Source organism: Centroberyx affinis, unplaced genomic scaffold (genome assembly GCF_046629955.1).
Source record: "Centroberyx affinis isolate AG114_WGS23_722 - 3 ecotype Tasmania unplaced genomic scaffold, CSIRO-AGI_Caff_v1 ptg000440l_1, whole genome shotgun sequence".
NCBI classification, from domain to species: domain Eukaryota; kingdom Metazoa; phylum Chordata; class Actinopteri; order Beryciformes; family Berycidae; genus Centroberyx; species Centroberyx affinis.
In genome coordinates, this window is record NW_027279103.1 from 475,687 (window position 1) to 486,884 (window position 11,198).

Here is an 11,198-nt window from a genome sequence, read left to right on the forward strand (position 1 = left end):
GAACGCCCTTCCTCTCCTTTGTTCTCTGTGTTGGCAAGAGCATGATGTCAGCTGCCCAGAGGAAAATGGCGACCGATTTGACTGATTGGGTATAATTGTATCCACAACACAGAGTATTTACACAGCCATTATTGATGTCTGAATGTGGAGTGGGACGCTGTAAGGTAGCCAAACACACAGGCTTTTTTTTCTTAGGGAGGCTTTCTTAGGGAGCGCGTCCGCTGGGTCAAATAAAGAGAGAAGAGAGAGAGAGAATTTCCTGATGCTGCCAGTTTATGAAATCATCCTCTGTGCGGCTGAGAAAGACCAGATAACCGCTGACCTCACAGATACCTGGCTGTCACTCTCTCCATTACCTCAGTGTGGGAACACACACACACACACACACACACACACACACACACACACACACACACACACACACATGCAAGGACACACGCACACACGTTAACACGTATCTTGAAACACACACACATTAACACTTGCACACATGCTCACTCACTCACAAAAAGTACTATTGTGTATTCTCCTGCCCTGTAGAAGTAGGTAGGTGCTGTATGGCTAATTATGAGAAATTAATGATAATGAAAGACTCTCATATCCAAATCAAAATATATCGTCATTACAGTGAATCTATTGTTGTACAGTAAATCTATAGAACTGTGGCCAATATGTCCAAGAAACAGTTGCGGGAGTCCAGAGGAGTGAAGTGTGTAAGTCATTCTTTCTCAACTACCTGTAGATTCTTCTGTTAAACTGGACTGCCAGGTGACAAACCATGCAAATGTTTTCATGTGGAGAAACAATCAGACGGCTAGACCACCTCCACATCGCCTTCCGTCTCCCCACACCACCGTGTTTACATGTTGTCCCTCCTCTTTCCCATGACCTACAGGTACAGGAGAGGGGATTAGGGCATTGTGTAACTCGGGTATGGTTAACAGCAAGCCTGCTGCCACTGGGTTCATGCAATAAGAGGCTGGAGAGGAGGAGACATGGGAAAAGAGAGATAGGGAGTGAGTGAGCGAGTGAGTGAGTGACTGCAGGGGCGGACTGGTCATCAAGAGCAGTGATTCTCAACCTTTTTCATATCAAAGACCCCAAATTTAGTCCACATTAGAGCCACGGACCCCCATTTGATGAGATTTTGTATTGTTAGATACGATTTTTGCCAGAATCCTATGACTATCTGTTTTGTAGATAGAGAGATAACAGTGAAACTATGACCAAAATAATCATTCTTCTACATCCTCTAATTGTGTTAACTTCTTGTAAATGAAATAATGGTGACGTTTAACAATTCATCAGTTTGCTGGGGACCCCCTGGCTCCCCCTCAGGGACCCCTGGTGGTCTTCGGACCCCACGTTGAGAACCATTGATCTGGGCCGGTCAGCCTGTGGGTCAACCTGTGGGCCAGCAGTGAGTGAAGCAACACTGATAGGAAAAGATTTTAAAAAAAATGTCCCATGCTGTTTGGCAGTTCTGCTGTAGACCGGCCGGCTCCATAGAGGTGTGTGTTTGTGAGTGGGGATCTTAAGTCATCACATCTCATGAGTCTCATGACCTTTCATACATTGAGCTGACAACGTCAGACTGATTGTGTTGTGCATAAATTGTGTCTGAGTCGACCTAACAAATGATCATGGAAAAGCAGCAGAACAAAATTGCAAAAGTGGGACTGAAAAACTAAGTGAAAACAGTCCCTCAGGGCAGATGTGACCAAATGCCAGAAATTGATTAAATTATTTTTTCGCACTAGAACTAACAGTGCAACATGCATCAGTTCTTCTTCTAGCATCAAAGTGCAGCAGCATAATTGTAGCTGTTATGCTGCCTTCAGGTGCTGTCGGAATTATCATAATTACTATTAAAGCAGTAAAAAAGTAAAAGGAAAGTTAAAATTCTCTATGATCTCCAAGTTGCTGAGATGTGACAATTATGGGTAGTGAGCATAAATCTTGTCAATAACTAATGGTAAAAGTGATGTATTTGTATTAAATTTTGAAATGAAATGTATCATCCAATATATAAAATGGCAACTTCATTTTAAAGATTCTAAAAAAAATAGGCTATGAATCTAATAATACTTTGACACAATATGTGTCCATAATGTGAGAAGCGGGTCGGCAGTGGAGCGGGTCGGCCGGTCTGGGTCAAATTTCCAGGGCCGTTTCTTTTTTTTTTTTATCCCAGTCGACCACTGACTGACTGACTGACTGACTGACTGACTGACTGTTTGACTAGTTGAATGTCTTACTGACTGAATGACTCTTCCGTTTCAGTGTTTACAGTACCAGAGATCAGACTGTGTCATTGCTTCACTCTTTAGCCTCTGTCCCTCGGTTTCGTCAGGTTCCCCCCTTGGCTCCGGCACCTCTCCTGCCCGGCCCGACACCCCGCCTCACCCGTTGCCTTCGCCTCTCCTCAGACAGTACATCATTAGCTGTCTGCTGAACACCTGGAGGCAAAGCCAGCGAGGTAATTATTGAGGGCATGGCCACGTCTGCACGCAACCATCATTAACCCATCGCACCTCATTTGGAGTGGAGAAAAGGCCTTCTTGTTGCAGGGAGAGAGAGAGATACTGAGAGAAGGAAAGATTGGTGATCAGCCCCTGACATGTCAAATATGATACAACAAACGTCTCTGAGCCCGGAGCTAATAAAGCCTGGAATTTTCTGTTGCTTTTTCATCAGGCACCGGACCTGGAGCCGTGCCAGGACCAGAGATGAGGGAGGCTTATCCCCTACTCTTAACCGTAAAGATGCAGGAATTCATGAGTGGGGAAGGGGAAACACACACACACACACACACACACACAAACACACACAGACAAACACACAAAACTAGCAATGACTTGTTTGCTTCCATAACCACAAAAAAAACAGGAAAAGATTCTGAGGAGAGCTGGCCTCAGAACTTCTCACAGGGGCGCGATTACTTAGGAGAAACCTCACAAATGACTGCAGAGACTGGTTTTTAATGTGTAGGTGTGTGCGGTTATGTGCATGTGTGTGTATGAGTGTGTGTATGTGTGTGTGTGTGCGTTTGTGTGTGTTTTTCTGCATCTTTATATATGTATGTGTATACATTTGCAATTGTGTGTGTATGAGTGTGTGTATGCAAAGTCAAGTTGCTTCATTGTCAGACTGTATATAGAAATACTATGAAATGTGTGTGTGTGTGTGTGTGTGTGTGTGTGTATACCTGTGTGTGTGTGTGTGTGTGTGTGTGTGCATGTGTGTGTGTGTGTGTGTGTGTAATTTAGCGGCTGCCTATGGCACAACACAATCATCTCAGCCGCTGCGTGGGCGGCCATTTCAGGTAAAAGGGATAAAAGCGACGTTCTTCTCCTCTCACCTCCACGCCTCATTTCCTCCTTGCAGCCGGCGCTGACGAGCCCGTGCAGCTCACACACGTCACCAACAGGAATGCCTGTCTGATGCCTTGAGCAGCTGCCAGAGCAGGGGTTCATCTCAACAGTCGGTGGTGGCTCCCTCTCCCTGGCTCCTTATCCATAGGAGGGGCATAGGAGGCATAAAACAAACAAGTGAACAAGTCAGAATATGAATCATTTACTCATGAAGATCAGATTCACTTTGAACACCAGTAACAATAAATGTACTATTGTACTACATATTTTTTTTTATAACTGAACACATTTAATCGTTCAATGCTTGCATACACAAGGTAGACATACAGTGTATTGTATATAGGAATGCTTTCATCATTTAAAGCATTTTGAATAATTTATTGCAAATTCTTTCTTAGGAATAGGGATTTTTTCTTTTAATTCACTTCTTCCTTGGGCTAATCTTTTTTATCATTAGTATGGGTTTGTGATCATGACTCACACACACACACACACACACACACACACACACATACAGAGAGAGAGAGAGAACACACACAGACCTCTATCAGTTAGGTGCCAATCCGTCTCCTGTAATTTGTAATAACCAATCCTCCATCAACCACAGTCTAATATCATGCATCAATCATTTCCATAATTTCCTCTCTCTCATGCTCTTATTTTCATGGCTGTTATGACTGTGTGAGTTTCACATGGAAAAAAAACATGTATGATTTAACTCAGCACTGCCTGAGGTAGGAAAAAAGACAATGATGCATGAAAAATGAAAACTCTTAAAGTCTATTGTTCATTTTGAGTATGTAAAAGACCTTGATGCCAGCTGGCAACTGACTGTTCTCTGGATCCTTCATGATACTTTATCTAAATGGTTAATTCCTTTAAGCTTTGATATTGGCTAGATTGCTATTTCTAGAGTTAACCCAGAAAGGAAACAATAACAAAAAAGTGCAAACTATTCCTTCAAATTAGATGTTTATCTCTCTAAAAATAAAATCAATCCAATTTTCAAACTTCTTTTTACAGTGTCTCTATAATGAACTAAAATGTGAAACTGTGCCAGAGAAACCAACTTTGCATACTGTCTGCTTATTGAAAGTTTTAGACATTTGGGTTTCTTCTGTGAAAGTCCCTCCGATATTCTCGAGTCGAGATAAAACAAGTTGTTCCAGGATGCAGACGTTTCAGTACAGTACAGTAGCCTATATGACTTAGGGGTGGAGACTACCTGCTGAACCTTATCTATCTATCCTGCCAGACAGTCATAATGAATTTATCAATAAGCCGTGGCTGTGTATGCCCTTGGGGCTGCAGTCCCAGCCCTCACCCTCTCTGTACTGAACTTCAATCACTCAATCTGTCAGAAAGCAGAGAGGGAGAGCAGCCTGGAAAAGGCCTCTTGAGGAGTCTGTTACGTAACCTGGCGATAGTGTAGGTCTGCCAGAGGAGAAGAGCCTTCAAAAGTAAAGAAAATAAACATTTTCCCTCAGGCACACTTACTCACACAACTGGTTGGCAAATCCTGTACTAAACCGCTGAATGAACAAAAATATTGTTTTAGGCAGAGATTAGAAGATGTCTGTGTGTACTGTGGTGGGATATGGTAAATCTACCTCTGTTCACTGCAGCATCTGTTAAAATTAGAAAGCTATTCATCACACATGCAGAGTTCAGTACAATATCTCCTTTTCAGACTGGGAAAAGACAAAAGCACTTTGAATCAGTTGGTCTTCACACAGAAGCCAGTCCAAGCCTTTTGATAATATGTCTCCCTCCAGAGGAAAGTGGTGGTAGTATAGTTATTACAGTAAATAAAACATTTATTCATTGTTAAAGTAAAATAAACTTTATTTATATTCAGTTCTGTAAAAAAACAACAACATTGGGCTTCGAAAAAATTGTTACAACACAATATTGAAACAGACATTTGCATTGTCTGTGACTCCTTTTATACTGTATATATACTGTACATTAACTCCTGTAAATAGCAGTAGTTTCAAAATTTAAAACATAAATTTACAGCATATAACAACAAGTACAGTGTAACTCAGTAAACAGAAATTATACAACAAAATACTGAAATGCATAAAGAGAAAATATGGCTGGTAAGGCTAAAAAAAATAACACAAATAAGGCATTTCTTCTATCCACAGTATTATTGCAACCTCTAGGAAAAAGTAATTTTTTTTTTCTGTATTTTATGACAGTTCAGTTTTATGACAGTGTAATCAACAGTTGTATGACAAAGCATTATACATTCAAACCAAAACTCAGAGGAAACCAGTAGATGTGTATCGGTGCGCACAGGTCCTGTTTGTTTGGGTGGGGAGCGCTCTGTGGTTTAACCACTTGAAACTGACAGGCAGGTGGTGGTGGAGCTAAGTCTGTATTTTTTTGGGGCGTTGCGACTCTTGCGTGGAGTCGACGGCGGGGAGGCCACGCTTAGACTTCTGACCTTACTGAAACTGTTCCTCAGGCTGTCCCTCCGGCTCTCTGAGGTGCTGCTGGTCTCCTTGGACAGGAAGGTGTCCGGGCTGCAGAGGCCGACCTTCAGGCAGCAGCAGCACAGCAGGCCGGCGATGGCCTTCCTCAGCTCGCTGCTGCCCAGGGCGTAGATGATGGGGTTCAGGCCAGAGTTAAGCACCGCCAGGCAAATGACCATGTCAGCGCTGAACAGAGGGGCACACTGGCGGGAGGTGCAGAAGAAGTCCACCAGTAAGAGCAGGAACAGAGGCCCCCAGCAGATCATGAAGACCCCTACAATGGAGATGACAGTTTTGAGGAGAGCCAGGGCCCGTTTGCGACTGCGCTGGAAGTCCAGCTGTGTTGTGTGTACGTGCCTGTAGATGAGACCATAGAGCACTCCGATGGCCAGTAGGATGATGAAGAAGATGGTGAGGGAGAAAAAGATGTAGGTCTTAGAGTAGAGAGGGAGGAGGGTGGAGCAATCCTCCAGGCTGCACATGCAGTTCCACCCGAACAAGGGGAGGAAGCCGATCACCAGCGCCAAAACCCAGCAGAGCACCACCAAGCTGTAGATGCGGCAGTAGGTCCTCCTGGTTGACTTCTGCTGCAGCGGCTTTATCATGGTGGTGTAGCGCTCCACGGCAATCAGCAGAAGACTGAATATGGATGCGGCCAGTGCCACGAAGAGCGTGCCTTCCCTGAAGAGCCAGAGCTCGGGGCTGAGGCGGAACGTCTGGCTGCCAGACATGCAGATGTTGACCACGTAGGCAGCGCCGGTGAGGAGGTCACTGAGGGTGATGTTGGCGATGCAGACATACACCCAGCGCCGGCTGTGGCAGATGCGGGAGACAACAGCTATCAGCACCAGGAGGTTCTCCAGGATGATGAAAACACTGAACAACAGGAAGATGCCCATGGTGACAGTGATGTGGTTCTGGTTGCTTGAAATGGTTCTGTTCTGCAGACGGCCGGTGTGGTTGTAATGCTGCAGGATCACATAGTTGATGTTGCTGTTTGCGGTGGTGGCGTTTGAGATGCTGGTGTTGCCGTAGTAACTGGGGGAATGGTACAAGTTGGGGCAGGAGGAGGGCGAGCTGAGCGAGAAGATATTCATAGTAAAGGCTGGGTTGGTGGAGACGGGACGGGCTGTGGGTGGGACAGGAGCGGAGTGGGATGATCTCAAGTTGGTTGGGTCCGGCTAGAAAAAGCTTAGCTGGTATGAGCTGCACTGGAATTAGTGTGGAACTCCTGTTCTCAAACAGGCTATCACACTCTTACCACTGGAGCTCTGCTAGTGGACAACACACACCTGAGAAGTGATAAAAAAAAGAGCAACATCAATACAGTATCTATGTACAAATCACATGAATTAAGTTCACAACGATCACACAACATAAAATCCCCTGGTGCTCATTATGACTGTGCTGTGTGCTCCCTCATCAGCGTGCTTCAGTCAATTTAAAAGGCATAATTTAAATCTCTCCCCCCTGCGCCACACACACTCCGCTAAACTGTGGTTAACAGAAGAAGAAGTAAGCAGCTGCAGAGGGCCTTTAAATTGGCACGTGAAGGAAATACACATATGATTTGATAAAAGAATGATGAAAAATGTTATCTTAAAGCTCTCAATCAGCAGAGCCAACTGTATACTATAATTGTAAAAAATTGCCAAATGGCAAAAACATAAAAATAAAAAATAAAAAATCTGCACAGGTTTTTTCTTTTTCTTTTTTCCTTTAAAACCATTTTTGGTGAAAATTTGAGCATTTTCATAGTTAATATTGTAAAACCTTTAATGTGAACAGTAGCAGAAAAAATGCATTCATCTTTACTCATGAAGTTCTGCATGTAATGCCACAAAAGTTGAAATTGTGAAATTTGTTTTAACAATTCAACAATATTCTCATGACAAATTGATTAAATCTGTTATACATAATTAGCTGACCTGTACAGTAAAGTGAATTCTTTGACAGCAAAGCTTTGCAGAAGTGACAGGACACAGTACTTACTGTAGAGGTGGTGATGCTGAGTGTGTGAATATCATCAACTCAAACTGAGCACGGATTTTTGCTGCTCTTGTTTGATGGGGAAGTAAGGCTCAGAAGGTGGTCCACACCCAACCATACACACACACACACACACACACATACACACATGCAACACACACACACACACACACACACACACATATGCACACACACGTATGCAACAGAGATTGCTGTCACTTTTGTTCCATCACCTTACAAAGAGACAGTGAAATTGTGAAATTCAGAATTTGACAAAAACTTGGCAAAAGATGTTGTTTGCCAAGTGCTACTGCTTCTACTGCTTCTTTCAGAAAGGTACATTTGACAAAAAATTCACATTTATGAATTTAGTTGCCATCAGTTTTTGTGGTGCATCAAGATCATGTTTTCCCAGGGCATCATGCAACTTTCACTGCTACTGCAATATCCTTTCTTAAGCTGACTTATACGGGAAGGACTGTTTCAACACATGTATGCCACACATAATAGATGTACGATAGTGTATGATGACAAAAGGATGTTTTGGAGGATGTGTGGCAAGATAGCCTACTCACTTTTACGAGCCACTGGCACACAGAGGCATCATTACAAAATCATTAAATTAGAATTTTTTTTTCTCAATATTTCTCAGAAATAACAAGAGAAAAACAGGAACTCCCAATCTGATGATGAGGGGCCCCTCCCTGCACAACAGGGTTTCATACCTCGACACCCAGCTGTGGTAGCGGTATCAGCAGATAAGCCACAGCTGAGGTAGGGACTCTGTCACAGGACTTGGACTAAAGTCAGACTCCAGTCACAATTGCTCGAGACTTGATTTGATGCATGAGGAGAAGACTTGAGACTTGACTTTGGTTCTGGTGACTTGGGACGTGACTTTGACTTGTACTTTGATGACTTGAAAAGGTTTCTAAAGTCTTCACAAAAGATCTTGTGTTTGTGTAAACTTGGATTGAAAGTGATGAGATTTGTTCCACCAGAAAATTGAATTTAAATTCTGTTTTCTGAATTTGAATGGAATGATTGAATTTAATTTAAAGTTAAAACTGATTATAGAAATCAAACTCATGATGCACTTACTAAGTTTTTATACTATTAAAACCATATTGCATTGAAAAGTCCTAGATATTTTGTTTTCTTTAAGATATTAAATTGATACTGGACTCTTGATTTGTCCTGACTTGACTTGGTGTTCTACATTTAGACTTGAGACTTGACTTGAGACTTGTGCCTCAACACATGAGCCTGACTTGAGACTCGAGCGAAGATCACTTGGTCACACCTCTGGGCCACAGTAACACTATTCACTCCCTTCCCACTTAACATGAGTAAACCGCTAACTACGCACCAGTGGAGTCTAACCACAGGCCATGCAGCAGGCAGTAGCCGTGAAGCTCGAACCACTTTCAACTCAACCATGAGCCCATAACATACTAAGCACCAGCACACGAGACCCAAGCATCTCTCACGCACTAGAAAGTGATGCCAGATTTACCACTTACCGAAAAAAAATCATGAAACCACTTCTCAAATATGAGCGAACCCAGAACACAGACTCACTGCTTCTCAAGGGCAGAGTGGAGAGTTTCCAAAAAGCTATGATTATAGATTTCTAACTCTCAGCAAACTAGTTTCTATTTGTATCCCTGCACTATAATTATCATTTATCAAATACTTCAAAAGCATGCTGCTGTGGTCTGAAAAAACATTGAGTGAAACCTTTAAGAAACTCTCAATATAATTATGTCAGTGCCCCAACTATATTTCTCTTAGCAATTTTTGTTTTTCTTTCTCAGATTCTTCAGTAATAAAAAAAAATGCAGGCTCTGTCATCTTCCATTTAGGTCCATCCCAGCTCTACTTCTGTGTTATGACTCAAGATGAATCATGACAGCTCTTCAGTTAGCATACTATCTCCATTAAAGAGCAAGAAAAGATCTCCTGCAGAGCCTGTGGAAGATTGCAATGCTAATATTGATGCAGCTTTGTATTTAATTGTATTTAATGATAGAAATAATGCAAAGGCAATATAATTGTGATGCTGACCTACATATAGTAATGAAGCATAACAAGGGCGCTCCCCGTGAAACCAAGCCAAGGCTAACTTCTCCTTTTTAGTAAGTCTATTATATAGAGCTATAAACATGCATCAGTAACTCATATGGTAAAACCTAAGTCAAGTGATGCTGCAGAGGAACTTGAAAATGAAACGGGAGCAAAAAAAACATCCAGCTGCAGCATCCTGAGGTGTCAACAACACCCGTAACTGTTGAAAACGCCCTTACACTGAAAATAAAACTTCAAACATCACTCTACCCACAAAGAGCTTACCACAGCTGTTTATCATTTGTTTCCACTGATGAACAAAAAACTTTTGGCTTTGGGTGGCTGTAAACAACTTTGTGTTTGTGGCTCAAACTCTTTCCATAGCCATCAAATCTCTCCCACCATTAATAATAATAATAATAATAAAACTAATAATAATAGTAATAGTAATTTGTTTTTCATGTTGGAGATTGGACATACACTGAAGGTACAACATATCAGGGAGATCTTCCTGATATTGAGTCGCAGCTTCTTTTGCACAATCCACATCTCCGTTGTCTCAAAGCTTAAAAATGCTTCTGTAACTTGTCTGCTTCTTTTTAAAAAAAAAAAAAAAAAAAAAAAGAAGACAGCAAGTTGATGTGCTTTATTTTCACTGTAATGATCACTGAAAGACAGACATTTAGAAAGACATGTGGGTCTTCACTGACCGGATAAACTCTGCTAAAATAAAACACACATTTTTTGGGACTCTTGGAAGAAAGAGATGCCTATTAAAAACTCAAACTCAAACTATACTATGAGTCACCTCACTGTATAGTCTGAACTAAGTCCATTGGTGCACAACAGAAATTAAAACATCAACCCCTGACTGTGTAGCAAAATACATCTATCATGAGAAGTGGACATAAAATAAACCACATTTTAAGGCTGAATAATAATAATAATAAAATGAATAGACAGACAAAGACAGACAGACAAAAATGTAAGAGGCCAAGAAAAAACTGTACAAAAAGGAAAAGTTGGCCAATGTGAATGCAGCCGCGTAAGCACTTTGACTGCATGCCGACCTGCTTGGCAGTGAGCAGTCAACACCTGCTGGACAGAAAACAGCACTGAATCCTTCTGGGGAGGCAACATGCAGCATCACTGTCTGACCACTGGAAGCCGCTCTAAACTCACTGAATGCCAAAGAGTGTTTTTCAATCGTCTCAGGATTGTAACTGTGTTTGATACAGGCTAGATGGTAGAATAAACTTGGTTTGGAACTTTGCAATTGAAGAGTTTC

At 42.1% G+C, this 11,198-nt stretch overlaps 1 protein-coding gene across 1 annotated transcript; it reads right to left on the reverse strand.

Annotated features, from left to right (window-relative positions):
• Nucleotides 1-5,398: 5,398 nt before the first annotated feature.
• Nucleotides 5,399-7,879, reverse strand: s1pr4 (sphingosine-1-phosphate receptor 4). The gene is made up of 2 exons (XM_071516975.1): nt 7,847-7,879; nt 5,399-7,146 (listed from the first exon to the last, which is right to left on the reverse strand). Exon 2 carries the CDS (start codon nt 6,949-6,951, stop codon nt 5,713-5,715), a length of 1,239 nt encoding a protein of 412 aa, XP_071373076.1. The 5' UTR covers nt 6,952-7,146; nt 7,847-7,879; the 3' UTR covers nt 5,399-5,712.
• Nucleotides 7,880-11,198: the final 3,319 nt, after the last annotated feature.